The following is a 17,441-nucleotide window of genomic DNA, read 5'->3' on the forward strand; positions in this document are numbered from 1 at the left end:
TGAGAAATTTTACTGTACCATTCTCAACATTCTATTTGGTATTGGAGCGCTTCTGAAGAGAAGCATAAACCTTGAAATGCCAGCTCAGTTATTTCTTGAAAACAATACTGGAGCTGTTGGCATGATTTATAAACCCTTTAGAAGTAAATATTGTATCGTATAGTCTGGACAATTTTAAAAAATAAATAGCCATTACTGAAGCATAGTGAAGATTATCTTTCATTCTGTCACTTTCAACAGTAGAGATCCTCTGTGCTATTGGGGCACATGGAATTTAAAGTTCAGTTTTGCTTCACTTTAAAAAAAATTGGTGACAGTCGTTAGGCACATAGCTTTTGAACTTTATAGTTTAAATATTTCAAGTGAAGGAATTTAAACTTTCCTTCTTAAACTGTAATGAGACACTGCCCTTAGCTCTTCATTGATTTTTATCATGTCTGTCTTAAGTTTTTCCAGTGAGGTGATCTTTCATCATGCATCAGCATTCAAAGGAATCCCTACACAGGGATAAAAACCCATGATTGGCCAGGGTCAGATGACTCAGGTTGAGAAACTGCTATGTAGACATGTGGGCACAAGGTGCAGCCTGAACTCGAACCTGTGAGGTGCAGGACACCAGAGCTCATGTATCCAGCCTGAGCCCAATAATCTATACAAACGTTTAGTCCCACACACAAAAGTCAACTGACCCAGGCCAATCACTTTTATTCTTGGATAGCTGTATTCCATATGGCAACAACAGGGAATAGCACTAATCGTTTTGAAGATTATCACAAATTTTCATTTTAAAATGAACTACTGTTAAATAAAAGCAGCTAAAACTATTGGTTTTGGATATAAAAATTAAATGCTCTCATAAGCAAAATGGAAACTTTAAAACTGACCAGCTATAAAGACCTCTAATACAGCAAAACAGTTTAACATGTGTAGTTTTCAGCATGACTAGTCCAAGCTTGTAAAGTTAAGCACAGATTTAAGGGCTTTGCTGAAAAGGAGCCAAAATAAAGACAAGAACAAATGTAGTCATCCAATTTAAGAAGAAAATGAAATGACTAGACTTTCTACATTTCTAATATGCAATTATGAATTTAAAACAAAATTCTACAACAAACGGATAATTAAGGAAGATGTGACAGTGTATCATCAAATTTATTATTATATGAACAAAGAGTACTCTATCATTCATTTGCATACTTAATTCCATACAAGACTCCATTTTAAAAGTTTATGTAAATTGACAATTTCCAGTCTGCTGCACTGAAGAGCGAAATCCAGACCATTAGACATTCAATGGTAAGAGATTTTGCCCACAGGCAACAGCAGGATTCTGCTGCAGTGGCAATGGACGAAGCTACTATTTTTGCAACGTCACTATAAAAGGATGTAAATATTTGCTAGGAAACACATAAGAACATACAATAATGTCTGAAATAAGTCTTCAAGACAGTTGCTAAATGGTACTTTATTGTCTTCAACAACTAGCTGTTACAGTATTTAAACAAAAATTGTCAAGAAATAAATAGCTGAAGATGAACTTTAGAGATACAACATCTGAATATTTGTTACTGCAATGGTTCCATTACATTTTATTCCTTGTTCTACAGCCTTCATTCTTCAGATTCTCCTGGCCTACGAATATCATCAATCTTCAGAATCATTCTAACCATCTGTGTAGCCAGAGCAATCTGTTGTTTTTTACCAATTAAAGTTTCTATGACATGTTGTTCCTTCATATCTGTCAAAAGATAGAAAATATTTAGACATTCCCCCCCAAAAGTCAAATCTCACCAAATGAAAGTAATTAAAAGAGCCCAGAAAAGAAATCACATTTCAGGTTTAAAATTAATATCAACCAATCACGCCTTTCTACCAAAACCCAGAATTTTATTCTTTGACCAGTTCAGAGATCACTGTGATGATTGGTGGGGGGAAAAAAACATGCTAGTATGAGCAGCTGACTTATTTCTCTGATATTGTACATTTTGGACAGTGAAGTGCTCTTACTACAGCTGCAACGTTTCCTTAAAACATCAGGATTTACATCAGTCATAACAATTGCTTTGAGCTGACAAGTACCCAGGGCTTTTTTTGTGACGGTACTGCTCGGTACGCAGTACCATCACCTCCAGACGCAGTAGCAGCACCTCCAGACAGAGCTCAACAACTTTTCCCCTGGACTACTGGCACTTAAAAAAAAAATATAAACAAAAAAAAAAAAAGCACAGCAAGTACCCAACTTGGAGATCAGCATTTTAAAGCTTTTAATCCAGCTCCCCTGAGCATTGGCTCCCTCCTGCTCCTTCCCACTTCAAGCTGCTGCCTCTGTGGGAGGCAACTCCGAGGAAGCCAGCATGCGCAGAGAGCTGGCTTCCGCCTGCTCTCCCCACACTACCTCTGTGGGAGGCAGTGGGTGTGTGTGTGTGGGGAGGGGGGTCCCTGATGGAGCTGGCTCCCCACACATAATGGCTCCTCCCCACTCCTCTTTGCTGGCTCTGATCTTGTAATCAACTACATCCCTATTGGAAATTCACCTGTTTGGTGCAACCTTGATTTTTTTACATGTTGTAGGAGATCACACAAATTAGTTTAAAAACAGTATACATAATTGAGCTAAATTAAAACAAAAATAAATAGCAAAAATGCTCAGCTGAGCAATATAAAAGCCTACAGAAGACTTCTGAATCAAAACATATTGCTCAAAAATTTTAACTTTTATTAACATGTCATAAAATGCTCTTAAATAATTTCTTGGATTAAGCGGAGTAATTTTCTATGTGATCACCTACAACATATTTAGATTACTTCTTTCACTACTTTGACCTTTAGGGTCAAAAGGTGACTGACTGATATCTTTTTCTGTTATTCAATATTCTGATCTCTTGCCCCTCTAGCATGATTTTTAACTTCATAGATAAGAATAAAGGCAGCTTTCATGTGCTTGTGATAGACTGACAAGAGTCCTTTTCGTAAATATTGAAGAACTGTAATCAACCAAGTTAACTAGGCATAAAGAAAATTACGCAGTATATTTTGTATGGATAAATGTGCATATGCCATCTTGGGTATGTCTAAACTATCAAAAAAGGGATGTAGTTTAGACATACCCCCTATGAAGGGCTTCCAACTGTGCCGTAAGCTCACTTGTTCAAATTACTGTACTGCTTTCTTCTCTGAAAGATGTGGCTTAAGTAGGAAAACTACACAATGTTGTAGCACAGATATAGTTGCACGGATTATGGCAACAGAGGCATGGCTGAGCTATGAAGGGTACATACATTTCAGGTGGGTTGTTAACTCTCATCAAGCTACCACTACCATGTGTGCCTGCATATGGGAATCACAACCCTGGCTCATAGTGCAGACCCAGACTTGGTTGTTAATATAAAAGAGGTAATATTGGATATTTTTATTTTCACAATGCCATTTAAAAAAGTTTTGAACCATAATACGGCTGTGAAAATCATTATGTTTACACTATTCAATTCTGGGGTCCAGTGTTAAAACTGCTGAACAGGGAAGATAACTATTCTTAACTCTGTTCTAGTAACCCAAACTGGACATTTGATGAGATAAATAGCACCATTTTCTTAGAGGAGGGAGAACAGTAATATCTACACAAGGTGTGTTAGGAGAAAAGAATGAAGAAAAGTTAGAACCACAGTTTTCTATTACATAGAACAGGTCTTTCTAAACCAATACAAAATTACCAGAAAAATTAGGAGCCACATTAGTCCACTAAGCAGCTGCAAACAAGAACTTCATTATACACAGTAACTTCATAAAGTTCATACAATTAGAGGTAAATGAAAATTAAAAGTTTATAGGACATTTTCTGAAGTGTTTGTAATGCCAAGGCTACAAAGCTCTACTATGTTTTTTCCCCACATTTGTTGAGAAATGCCTTTCATTTATCTCCTCTCCACAATATTGTCAGTGTATCAAGGATTTCTTACCATTTGTTCCTTTGCGCGAACAGTCGATCCCAAGAGCAGGATTGTTTTCTTTCACTTGCCTTGCTCGCACTTCAGTCATAGTCTGTATGGGGTTCATTCCACTGTTTTCAGAAAGTGCCATGGGAATTACTTCTAGGGCATCAGCAAAAGCCCGCATAGCATACTGTTCCAAAGAGGGGCACTAGGAGAGTACAGGATTATATTAGTCTGTAGGCAGAACCAAGGTATCACACTGAAATAGTAAGCAAATTTGCAAGTGTTCCTTAAAAACATGGCTCAACCCTACCCAATATACTACATCAGTCCTAAGGACAAGCCAGCCATGTAGATTTCAGTGTGAATCTACAAATCATCAGCTGGCTGCTCAGTAGCTCACCACATAGAACTGCTACAATGCAGTAAAAATCCTGGCATGAAGTGATAGGGGTGACTGCAATTTAATTACCATATTGAAACAAAGGCCTAAGGATAGGGGATGGAGTCATGTGCCACTGAACGCCCCGTCCACAACCATAGTTTATGTTCTAGAGGCTGCAGATTTTGACCTAAGCTGACAACTTTTTAAAACCATACCCTAAGATTTGTACTTTAAGTTGCCCTATTTCATCTTTCAAAGAATTTCAGTACAGTAATTATTCATTTAACACGTGCCCGCTTAACTCGTTTTCGCAATAGCACAATTTTTTTTAGGGAACGTTTTTCGAATAACACGACCGTCCCCGAAATAACACGAAAATAATCAAGTCGTGGACTACTTCATGCGGCGGTATAAGTTGGTGAAAACAGTGGTAATACGCATGAGAAGTTGAATACATGTGGTCACAGCGCTCCTCCGTTCACTCACGTGTTTATCTTTGTGTTTTTAACAAACTGTGGCGACTTGCGTTGCTAGGTGTCTAATGTTGACATTGACGACCCAGCACTAACAAAAAATTGACTTTGCCACCACTACTTGAAACGCAACCCCCACCTTTTCCATTATTTTTAATAGCACATTTTCGCTTAGCACAAACATTTTCAGAAATGCATCTATAGTGTTAAATGAGGAATTACTATATTGCAAAAAGAAGATCACTAACAGTACATCAGCCTTGAAAAAGCACAGAAACCCAATGGATAATTTCCCACCAGCATTTAATAAGTAACCCTGAAATAGTTTACTAAAGCACACCAGCTTTTCTTCTCCTATGCTGCACCAGCAGCAATTACTATGTGCAAAACTAAAACTATATAATACTGTGCTTGTATGCAGTTCCTTTACACTTGTTATATACCTATAAACACTAAGCTTGATGTTTTTCTTGAATGGGAAAAAGAAGAAATTTTTTCACCTTATCTGCTGTTTCACTAACTGCCAAAGCACAAGAGATCTCAGCAGCACCACCTCCATATACAATGCGGTTATCACGAACCAGGTTCCGAATTACACACAATGCGTCATGAAGAGATCGTTTTGCTTCTTCGATAATCTTGAATTTTAGAATACAAATTATGTTACAATATGTAAAGTTCAGAAAGTGCCAAAAATCTGTCATCACCAATATCCCCTAATACAGAATTAGAAATTCCATCTAGCCAAGTAATATCTGAATAGAAATTTATTGTTGCAATGGCCTAGAATTTTTTTAAGTTCACTGTTTTCATTAAATTTTATATTTTAAAATCAGCAGCTTTTCAATACTTAGAAATTACATGGACACCTTTTAAAGATTTTCAATCTTTCACTTAAAAACACAAATCACTTGTCTAGAGAGAAGATACAAAGGTTTTTACACTAAAATACTTACAGTTCATACTTCAGAAAACCTACTTTATCTTGTTTAAAAAAAAAAAACCCAGCTAAGCAAGACTCAAAAACAGTTTTGTTTTGTATTTTTAAAAGATTACAAGTCTGTTTTTAACTCTATGTGTACTCTCTTTGTTTTCCCCTTCTTTTGGCTACAAATAGGACTTAAGTATCAAGGGGATAAGAGCAACACACTACACACCAAACCAATTTAATGCAAAGTTCTGACATTCTGTTTCTCTGTACAGAAGATACCTTTCTTATTTAAAGGTCAGGCCAAGACTTATATATGTACATACCTACTGCTATGTGAAAATGGGTAAAGGCCTGATCACCCATATTATTCAATATAATTTTATTCACACGAGCAATCCATTAAAAGTAAAAGGGACATGGCACAAGGGTAAAGTTACTTACAGTATATAACAAAGGATTGTCAATCTTACTCAACACCAATCAATGTGAATCTAAGAAATACTTTACATAAATTGTCACTCTTAAAAAAAAAATCACAGCAGTCTGTCCCAGTCAAGTGGGCTATTGACTGGTTCACTCCTAACCAAATCACACACTTCAAATTGGTGAGGCTTCTTTTGGATGCACCTCTTGATTTTGCAAACCGATTAAGAATTAGCAGAAAACACATTAATTCAAACTCTCATTTACATATTGAACATCTCACCATCTTATTTCCTCCTCTAATGAAGATGGTCACCGCTCTGGAATTCTTACATTGCTCAATAACAAGCATTTTATCCTTCGTTGTTCCAAATGAAATCTCCCTGACAATGCCAGCAAAGCCTAGTTTCTCAGATGTCAGTTCACAAAAACGAGGAACGATGCGCCCTCCAGTTGCAATAGCAATCAACTAAAAATAAAAAAGATCAAAGACATTTTGAATAGAATTTTTTCCTCATGGGCTTTTTAAAATTATGGGACGTAGGTGGAAAGAAGCCAACTTATGGCCTCGGTTCAAATGGATACTTCCCCTCCTTCAGAGTACATTAGACAATAAGTTGCATCTGCAGAGCAAGGAATGAAATTTTAAAATGTGGAATCTTAGATCACCTTTATGTTACCTATCATACTTTTCTAGCTCAATTTCAACTCCCATCCTTTGCTTGTTTGTACTGGGGTACTGTTTAGAGAATTCAATTGTGGATCATGGCCCCACTCAGAAGCGCTATTTTACAGTCAGTGACAGACTCATATAGATTAGTTGTGCTGCTCTCCTCCTGAAAGCCAGAGTTTCCACAGCAATTGTGTGTTATATTTTTTGTCAGCCAATCATGACAGATGCAAAATGAAGTCTGAGGGAAGTTTACTTACTTCAATTTCAGGTCCGCCAACCCAACGAACTGCAGGCAGCTCATTCTGAAGCAGTAAGTGGTTTGCCTCATCATCGAAACCCCACTGGCAAATAGCTAGGTTTGCACCAGTGTCTTTAATCTGAAAGCAATTAAAGCAAGACAATAGATTTAATTTGAAATCACAAGTACCAATACTGTAGATACAAAAGATGACCCCTAAAGACAATAACACTGCATTGCCAACTGGAGTCTGTTAATTACAGCTATTTTTTGTTGAATGGTTTGTCATTCAGTTGTAATCTTTAGAAAAGTATATGTATGCAACCACATCAGCTTCTTACGAAATTACTAGCCAAACCAAATATGAAAAGCAAAATATTTCAATATTGTATACACCGGGGAAAAAGGTAATCAGGGATAAATACATATAAAAATTCTAACCTGCTTCACCATCTCTTCAAATTTATCCTTTTCATAGTTCTGCAGTGCCTTGTAATCTTCCACAGATGTGACATCAAGCTTGTGCTTAGTTTTAGGCTTAGGTGGCTCAAATGGACAAGTGAGAATTGCAATTTTAGCATCTTTAACTTCCTACATGTTAAAATAAAGATTAAGATTAATTATTTTGACCTCAATAATATCTGCACTCTCTCCCCACTCCTCTCAACACCATTCAAATAAAACTATTTTCCCTACAAGATAGGAAAGGGAAATTTGCGGCTTGCGGTGAAGTTTGGGTTTACGCAGGGCTCAACACGCAGCCCATGATTGGGAGCCAAAACAAGAAAGTAGTCAATATAATGGTCTTCTGTTGATATGTGTTTTAGTAGTTAAATTCATGCACTGTCATTGCTCATTAAAAGTGCTGTCATAAGGGTAGAAGTCAGGTAAATATTGCATTTTATTAATATCAGCAGAACTGACTTAAACGGGGCCTATGCGTTGTATAGTTTTGCCTTAATCTTTGTATTCATGTGGTCAGCGTGAAAGAAGCTATTTGCACGTCTCTGCAACCACATTTAAGTTGCGGCACTGCGCATGTGTTGCGAATATCATTGTGGCCCCTGGAGTTTCCAAAGCTGAGTAGTCCTGATGTAGTTAGAGGAGCAAAGAAAGTTCTCTGATCATTTAAATAAAGCCTAACAGACACCACCAGAAAAGACTCGCTTACTTTAGGCATCTGTGGATGGCTGAAATCTTTATCCACAATCACTCCTTTGACCAACTGGGTATCTTCCAGCCTTCCTCCCACTTTGCCTTGCACTTTGATTAGCTCAAAATCCACATCTTTGCGTTCCATATCAGCCACTGTCAGTACAGCATTCACAGCAATTTCTGCCATTTGTCTGTTGCAACGATTAATTCTAAATTTAAGCAAAACATAATTAAATTAGTTAAGATTGTTCAAAATCTGTCCAGAAGGGCAACTAAATTAACAGAGAACAATAAACACATAAGCTCTGAATGTTTGTTCATTGCAGGAAGATGGGCGAAAATTGCAGTTAAACTACAAAACAGGCAACAAAGAATTTAATGTGTATGCCCGTATAGTAGATAGACAGACACCTCTTCTTGGATATCTTACAAAGACACAGATTTGGGTTCTCATCACACTTAATTGATTACAAAATACAGGACTATGTAGCACTTTATTAATAAACCATCTTGTTATTCTTTAAAGTGCTACATAGTCCTGTATTTTGTTTCAGCTACACCAGACTAACATGGCTACATTTCTATCACTATTCTTAATTGATTACAAGTGAGTTATAACCAGCAAGGGATCTATAAGCTGCATTCTAAACAACATTAAAGCTCCACTTGGAAAAGGACCTCTTTTAACGTAATTACATATACTTAGTCTATAGCATGCTGCAGTATACAACTGTTGCAGGACCATATGTAAATTTTGACATATGGAGCAAATGTCAGTTTTTTAAACTTTTTTTCGGTGCCATTGTTCTTAACTGCTCTACATTAAGAACAAACAATACAGTGTTGATCAGACTTACAATTAAGTCAATCACTAATCGCTTATCCCTTGTATCAATAGGGACAGGATGGAACAACAGGATTACTTTTGTTTTAGAGCATCTGGCAGCCTGGCACACATGATAACTCACACCTACTATTTTAAAAGGAAATGAGAAAAATAGTCCATGATCAACTGATTTGTTGAATACTTGCTGGTCTACCTTATCCTGTCTGTCTTAATTAGCTGGTCCAACACAGCAATCAAGGGGTCACTAACATTTATTAACAGCCCAAAACAAAGGACATTTCACTCTTCCCACCCCATTACCCTTCAAAGTTAATGAATCTGTCACCCGCTCAAAACATACACAAATCATATAGGTTTATCATCAACATATATTAAATGTAAGGGGGTAGCAAAAAAACTCTGACTTCAGACAAGGGGCTGAACACTTGAAAAGGCTGAGAGACTCTCGCTTAAAATGCAGGCACCACTTTGGGCTGGTTTGCTGACTAAAGGGTGAAACTGTATTATACCATCAAATCACTAGTCCAACAAATTAAACACATGACCAGCGAGTATTCAACAAATCAGTTGATCATGGACTATTTTTCTCATTTCCCTTTAAAATAGTAGGTGTGAGTTATCATGTGTGCTAGGCTGCCAGATGCTCTAAAACAAAAGTAATCCTGTTGTTTCATCCTGTACCTATTGGAACAAAGGATAAGCTATTAGTGATGTCTGACTTAATTGTAAGTCTGATCAACACTGTATTTCATTGATTAATCCATGATGATTAGCACATTAATTACCTAAATGCTATTTTATTACAACTCCTCTCCCCAAAAGAGCAGTGACATGACAGATTAATAGAAATAAAGGTAGAAGACTAACAACATTAGTTATTTATCACATATGAAATTCACCTAGTGTAACAAGTTTGTTTAAACAAATAAAGGTAGAAAAGAAGACTATGGGTCTGTCTACACAGCAGTGTTATTTTTGGAACAACAGACATTATTCTGAAATAACATAGTCTGCATCTACACTACAAGCAGTTATTTTGACATGTCAAAATAATGTCAAGCTGGAGGACTTCTTACTCCAATTCCCGTAACCCTCATTGTACAAGGAGTAAGGGAAGTTGGAGGAAGAGTGCTGTCTTAGACTTCCTGCTGCGTAGACAGAGCCAAAAGCCGAAATAAGCTTTATTTAAGCTACACAATTGACATAGCTCAAGCTGTGTAGCTTATTTCAGCTTTAGCTCTGCTATGTAGACATGCCCTATAATAATAAAATTATCACATGTGAAATCCACCTAGTATAATAATTTTTTTAAAGAAAAGATAATCTTTTAAAAATGAGGGAAACAGCCACATAGAAATATATAAAAGGAGACTAGGAAGCGTGGCAGTGAAAAAGACAGGAATTATGCAGATAAATAGAAGAATTTCTATTCAGCTGCTTGTATCACGCCATTTTGTAAACTGTAAAGAGAATGCCTCCTCTTAAACTTGCTATATCAGGGAGTTAGAGTAAAGAATTTAACAGGTTAAAAAAAGAGTGATGTTTAACTTTGAGCAACAATTTCACTGAGGAATGCGATACACTTTATATTCCACCTAAAAAAAAACAAATTGTCAAGGATTTTCCCCCGAAACACTTTCAAGTACAAAACTACATTAATTTGTTTATTTCCAGTATAAACTTACACTTTAGAGCCTAGAGTTGTCTTTGCAGTCTGGATGAGAGGTTCCTTGTTCTGTGGATCAACTGGAAAACTGTCACTGATTTTGTCTAGATTCTCAATGGCAATGCGTGCAGCCTGCTCATAACCATCTGCTATTCTCATAGGGTGAATACCACGATCTAACAACTGCTCAGCCTGTTCTAATAATGCACCAGCCAGAACTACAAAACAAAAACAAGAATTTACTTTCTTCCATCAATTTTCTAAGTTATTTGAGATTTTGCTAAAGCACAGAAAGTGTATTTGACACATTTGCCCTTGAAGGCTTACACTACATCAGACACAAGTTTCTAAAACTGATCAACAATTTTAGAAGTTAACCAATATTAGGGTATATCTACACTATGGGATAAGGTCAAATAAAGATATGCAACTTCAGTGACATTAACTGCATAGGTGAAGTATCTTAAGTTGACTTTTGGCACTTCCCTACTGCAGGAAGTTTAAGGGAGAACACTCTCTTTGACTTCCCTTAACTCCTCATGGAAGCAGGATTACCAACATCGACCGGAGTGCCCCTCTCAGTTCGAATTAGTATTTCTTCACTAGACCCGCTAATTGGAACTCTGGAAGATTGATAGCGTCTCTGTAGCGTATACACACCCTTTGTGAGGAAACTAACCCAGTTACTACTTTTTCTTAAGGAGTTAAGATTAATTGGAAGACAACTATTTAACATATGCAAGCAAATAACTATTTGGATGCACTTAATACAAGGGATGGTGTTTCAAAATTGCCTGCAAATTTAAAAACAAAAATACAAACTTACCCCCTCGATCCTTCTGACAGAGCCACAATACAGGAGCTTCAAGGGAACTAAAATGCTAGCTACTTACTAAATTTGTTTGAAATGCTAACTTTTTATGTAGGGCCAACTCTTGGTTTTTAAATAACCTGAGATGGTAAGATCAGAGATGTCTCTTACCAACAACCCCTGTAGTTCCATCCCCAATCTCATCATCCTGCGATTTGGCCAATTCTACCATAAGTTTCGCTATTTGATGATCCACATCCATCATACTCAGAATGGTGGCCCCATCATTTGTGACAGTCACCTCACCATCCTTGTCCACCATCATTTTATCAAGACCTAAAAGAAGTGTTCAAAAAGTATACAAATTATAAATAATCAAAGAAACCTTACCAAAAAAAGGGGGGGGGGGGATTAAATTTACATGCTCATACATACTTACCATTTGGCCCTAGTGATGTTCTCAGTGTATTTGCCACAGCCTTTGCTGCCATTATGTGAGACTATAAAACAAAACAAATGCAAGTATATAATCATTATGATGTATTCTTAAAAATGCAATGCTTTGTTAATAATACTATGCCAACCTAAACCTGAGAAGGAGCCAGAATTTACCAAAACACATTGACAAAAAGCAACAGTTATATGTCACCAGCCCATATCATCTCCCCACCACCACTCTCAGCACATCCTGCCCACTGGCAGCCCCACCAGTCAGTGTCACCTCCTCTTTTTCCTTCTACCCGCAGTGATCAGTTCTCAGTGGGAGACACAGGAGGGTGGAAGAATGAGTGTGACAGGCTGTCAGCCAGTGGTCCAGGCAGTGAGTGGTCTGTGAGCCCTATTAAACACCCAAGTGGAGAGGGTGGGAAGTAACAGGATACTAGGAGGAAAGGGCCTAGAGCAGAACTAGGGGTTGAACAGTGAGCACTTTCCGGCCCAGTGGAAAGTTGGCACATGAGCTCCAGCCCTGGATTTGGTACCCATGTAAGGAGCCGCATATTAATTATGGAAGAGCCACATGTGGCTCTGAAGCCACAGGTTGGCCATCCCTGCACTATGCCAATCAATAATAAAAAGAAAGTCCTTTCATTCTAGTTGTTCATAGACACAGTTGTGTGTCTTTGAAGGTCATTGCTTAGCCATCAGCCATTCTCGTCGCCAATGGTTTCCATTGGTGCAAATATGAATAAAACTTGCAATGGTAATGAAAAATGCAAAGTAACAGCTTCTTCTCCCCATCTTTAAAAAAACAACAGAAGCTAAACTTATGTGAAATTGTATACTATAACATTACCTACATCAGGCAAATGTTGTGTGTATTGCTATCACAACTGACGTAGCCCAATTTTTCCTTTTGACTTTTCTGTAGCACAGGGGTGGGCAAAAAGTTTTACAGGGAGAGGGGGAGATGTCATGATTTTTGGTTAAATCCTCAGGGACCAGCTCCACACTCCTAGAAGGGGGGAGGGGGGAGGAGGATAATAAAGAGGGGGGGGGGTGTTGGCTGCCGTGGGCAAGTTTCTGAGAGATGCAATACACGTGCACTGCCTCTTAAGACAGGTGTTTTAACTCTGGTCCTCTGAAGAAGTGGGCTGTGCCCACGAAAGCTCATGATACCATCTACGTGTTTTATTAAGTCTATAAAGTGCTACCAGACCATTTGCTGTTGTTTAAGTTTATCCTGTACAGACTAACTCGGCTACCTCCCTGAAGCTTCCTAAGACAGGGCATGCATCTCAGTAACTCACCAGATCTTAGACTGGAGCAACTCCATTCTCTCTCTCCCTCTCACTGCTCTGCAGAGATGGGGTACAAGGGCCAGGGGACTCTAACTTCAGCACTCCTGTCTCCCCTCCCCTGTGGCACAGCTACCCAGCAGTAATGCCCTCGCAGAAGTTGCCTACAGAATGGAGCAAGGTGGGGGAAGGGGCAGCTGAACACACTGGTGTGGGCTGTAAAGTATGCACACACTAATAATCAGCTGAGCAGTCTGGATTCCACCCATAGGCCGTATTTTGCCCATCTCTGACCTAGCAGATACATTAAAAGCATCTGAATAGTGGGCTGGACCTTTGCCTGTGAACACAAGCTCTCGCATATAAAAGTGATGTTATGGCAAGGACTTTCACCAGACAAAGGATTATTGACATTCAGCCACTCTTTAAAAATCTCTTCACCTTATAACCTACCATTGCATTCCTACTACAGGCAGTCCCCGGGTTACGTACAAGATAGGGACTGTAGGTTTGTTCTTAAGTTGAATCTGTATGTAAGTCGGAACTGGCGTCCAGATTCAGCCGCTGCTGAAACTGATCAGCGGCTGATTCCAGGAAGCCCGGGGCAGGGGCTTCCTGTAGTCAGTCACTGGTCAGTTTCAGCAGCGGCTGACTTGGGGACGCCTGGGGCAGAGCAGCTGGGGTGCTGCCTGGTTGGTCCAGTAGCGCCCAGAGCGGCGCTACGGGACCAACTGGCAGCGCCCCAGCTGCTGTACCACAGGCGTCCAGAGCAAAGCCGCGGAGCACGGGGGCAGCCCAGACGCGCCGTGGCTGTCCTGCTGCCCTCGGGCTCCGCGGCTTTGCTCGGCTTTGCTCCCCCGTCTCCCTGGTCTGCAGACCAGGGGGACGGGGAGCAAAGCCACGGAATACGCGGGCAGCGGACAGCCCAGACGTGTCTGGGCTGTCCGCTGCCCGTGTGCTCCGCCGCTTTGCTTCCTCTCCCTGGTCTGCTGGAGACCAGGGAGACGGGCCCTGTTCGTAACTGCGGATCCAACATGTGTCGGATCCGCGTAACTCGGGGACTGCCTGTATATCCATACTGCTCAGATAATCCACAAGGATACAAGAAGAGCATCCCACCTCAGCTGGTGAAAGACATTACAAATCCTGGATTTTTAAAATTAAAATTTTCTCCTCTTCCAATGATGCAAGGTGTGAATTATTAAAATGTAACACATTTATTATTTGCATTACTGAAGTGCTTAGAAGCCTTAATAATGTACAGATACCAAAGAAAAGATGGCCCCTCTCAAACATTTATAACTTAAGGACTGATCACTGCAAACTTCACACTAGAGACATAGCTATGCCAACCCAACTCTCAATGTAGACAGTACTAGGTTGATGGAAGAATTCTGCACTCCTCTAGGAGACTGATTAATTACAATGAGAGAACCCGTCTCATTACTGTAGAGTGTGTGTATGCTGAAGCAGTACATGGCTCCACTGTAGCATGGTAGTTGTGCTGCTATAACATTTTAAGATATACCCTAAGGCTACGTCTACATTGCGCTCTCTTGAGCAAGAACATATGCAAATGAGGCACAGTGATATTCATTGCCATGCCTGATTTGCATATGTTCTTGTGCAAGAGAGCGCAATGTAGACATAGCCTAAGCATGAAACAAGAGCCAGCAAATGGATGTCATGGGTGGGCAAGATAAGTCTCACAGTTGCCGGGACCCTCACGATGCAGCAGTGCAGGGCTTCTCTGTGTGCTCTGGAGGGAGAAGTTTCCTGTAATCTCCCCGCCCAATCCTCAACTCCTACTAGCCAGAAACAACCAGACAATAGGAGCTGAGAGATTGGCCTGGGGAACAAGGGCGGTGAAAGCCTTTCCCTCTCCTGGAGAGGAGAGCCACATGGATGTGGGGACCATATTTTCCAAACCAAAATTAGGGACATGCTAGCCATGCCCCTGCCACAAGATGTCCCACCCCTGGAGGTAGTACTCCTGGGGTCAAGGTGGACACATGACCAGAAGTAAAGGGTGTTGTGTGACCCCTCTAAGAACTCCTCCCACCGTCCTCCTACCAATAGGGATGGGGTTAGCTCCCAAAGGACTCCCCCATGCCACTATCCTGCAATTGCATTAATTCAATTTGCATTGTATTAACTTGGGGGGAGAAGCTGGGAAAAGTGTTCCTTCTAAGATTTCCCTCCCATGAGCGGAGCAAACTTCATCCTGTGCAGCAGTATTGAGGTCACGTGTGCTTGTTCAGATGCGTGGCCACTATTAATAAATACCTTATAATCCTCTCCCTTTTCCCTCTGCTGCCATGTCCCCTCTCCTCCTTCCATCTGTTCCCCTGATGCTTGCTCTCTCTCCACCCCTCAACCCTCCTCTGCTGTCCTGGCTCCGCCCTTCCCACTCCCCTCAGTCCTTCTGGAACCTGACCCCCTCCTCTGCACCCACCCTTCTCTTCTCTTCTCCCCCAATGCCCACTCCTCCTCTAGCCCCACTTTGATCATCTGTAGCTACTCCTCCCCATCCCCTCTCCTAACACCTTCCACTACACACCTGCCCTACCTCTCTCCTCTGGTGCCCGTCTCTACCCTCTACATGTCTGCCCTTCAACTTCACCCCACAATCCCCTGGCACCTGCACCTTCCCTTACCCCTACCCCATAACCTCCCTGGTTCCTCTCCCTTCCTTTACTGCCCCTGACCTCCTTGCCCTCTTTCTCCCTGATACCCCCTCATATGCCTGTTGGGGGCAGAGCCTGTAATTGCCTCACAGGCCAGGTCAGAGCCCAAGACGGGCCAAATCCGGCCCACTGAAAGACTTTTGCTCACCTCTGGTCTACACTTAGGGTACGTCTAGACTACATGCCTCTGTCGCCAGAGGCATGTAGATTAGGCTACCAGACATAGAAAAATGAAGCGGCGATTTAAATAATCGCCGCTTCATTTAAATTTACATGGCTGCCACACTGATCAGCTGTTTGTCGGCTCAGCGCGGCAGCCATGTAAATTCAAATGAAGCGGCGATTATTTAAATCGCCGCTTCATTTTCCTATGTCTGGTAGCCTAACCTACATGCTTCTGGTGACAGAGGCATGTAGTCTAAACGTACCCTAAGTTATTAAGTGCAATGCTGTAACTAGGGATGTAAAAGTATAACCAGTTAACTGGTAAGCTTCATGCTTATTGACATCTGTTAATGATTCAACTATGCTTGGGGTCCGAGCTTCTGCCCACTGTGAGGACCCCGGGTGCACCAGAATGGCAGGGCCAGCAACTGGGATCCATAGTATATAGGGCTGGGACTCCCCCAATGTAAAACACAGAGATACTGTAGCATACTCCCACATCCCTAGTACCTAGATTAAATGTTTAACCATGTAACTGATAGAGTTTAACATGGGGCAGCATGACCAAAAGTAAAAGGGCGCTTGTTTAAGATAGGTAATAGGTGGGCAACGTAAGCCGACTCCATGGGGCTGACTGGCGGGGAGTATGGACAGTTCAAGGAGCAGGCGAGCTAGCAGATGTGGCTTTGAAGTAGCTGATGTTTGAAGAGACTGGGAAGAGGAAGCCAGTAGGAGGGACACGAAGGGAGGCCCGACACGAAAGGGCTTCGCGTGTCTCTGCCCCAGCAGAGGAGCGAACGTCGCAGGTCTCCCGATGCAAGAGCCTGGCCCGGCTTCACCAAAGGCTTCGCTCGGGGAGCTGGGCCCGGCGCGGCGGCCATGATGGGGCGCGGGGGGGGGCGGGGGGAGCTCCGCGCTCGCCTGACCCAGCCCCTCCCGACTACGGGAGGGAAACGCGCGAAGGGCCGGCGGCCCCAAACTTACGGGGGGGGGGGGGGGGAGGCTTAACGACGGGCGGGCGGGGGGGGGGGGGAGGCGCGGCTCGGGCCCGGGATGGGGGGAAGCACATGGGGCCGGCGGGCCCCAGTGGCGCATGCGCAGTTACCTTGAGGGCCTCCGGCCCCATGAGGCGGCTCTTGCGATCCTGGTCCTTGAGGATCAGGAAGGGCCGCCCGTACTCATCGAACGCGAGAGTCCCCATCGCCGACATGGTCCCACCACAAGCGGCCAAGCACTCAGCGCCGCTCTCGCACCAACCGACAGAGCACTAGCCCCTCGCTGCTCCCACACCCAACGTAACGCAACGTAACGGGTGACCGCCTGTC

General features: G+C 41.5%; 1 protein-coding gene across 1 annotated transcript; it reads right to left on the reverse strand.

The window, feature by feature from the left end:
* Positions 1-1,442: 1,442 nt before the first annotated feature.
* Positions 1,443-17,357, reverse strand: CCT5 (chaperonin containing TCP1 subunit 5). Its single transcript, XM_006111032.5, has 11 exons — positions 17,222-17,357; positions 11,968-12,028; positions 11,700-11,864; positions 10,737-10,935; positions 8,221-8,413; positions 7,491-7,640; positions 7,069-7,188; positions 6,422-6,607; positions 5,285-5,422; positions 3,954-4,134; positions 1,443-1,735 (listed from the first exon to the last, which is right to left on the reverse strand). Exons 1-11 carry the CDS (start codon positions 17,324-17,326, stop codon positions 1,608-1,610), a joined length of 1,626 nt encoding a protein of 541 aa, XP_006111094.2. The 5' UTR covers positions 17,327-17,357; the 3' UTR covers positions 1,443-1,607.
* Between the last annotated feature and the right edge of the window lie 84 nt (positions 17,358-17,441).

Source organism: Pelodiscus sinensis, chromosome 2, assembly GCF_052426305.1.
Source record: "Pelodiscus sinensis isolate ZL-2025 chromosome 2, ASM5242630v1, whole genome shotgun sequence".
In the NCBI taxonomy this organism is placed as follows: domain Eukaryota; kingdom Metazoa; phylum Chordata; order Testudines; family Trionychidae; genus Pelodiscus; species Pelodiscus sinensis.

Bases quoted from the DNA above. Each gene is read 5' to 3' on its own strand.
- CCT5 (XM_006111032.5), bottom strand. From the start codon at position 17,326: ATGTCGGCGATGGGGACTCTCGCGTTCGATGAGTACGGGCGGCCCTTC. The intron at 7,641-8,220 runs GTAAGCGAGTCT...TTTAACATGTAG, and splicing joins GCCATCCACAGATGCCTAAA to GAAGTTAAAGATGCTAAAAT. The intron at 7,189-7,490 runs GTTAGAATTTTT...AATTGCTTTCAG, and splicing joins TTGAAGAGATGGTGAAGCAG to ATTAAAGACACTGGTGCAAA.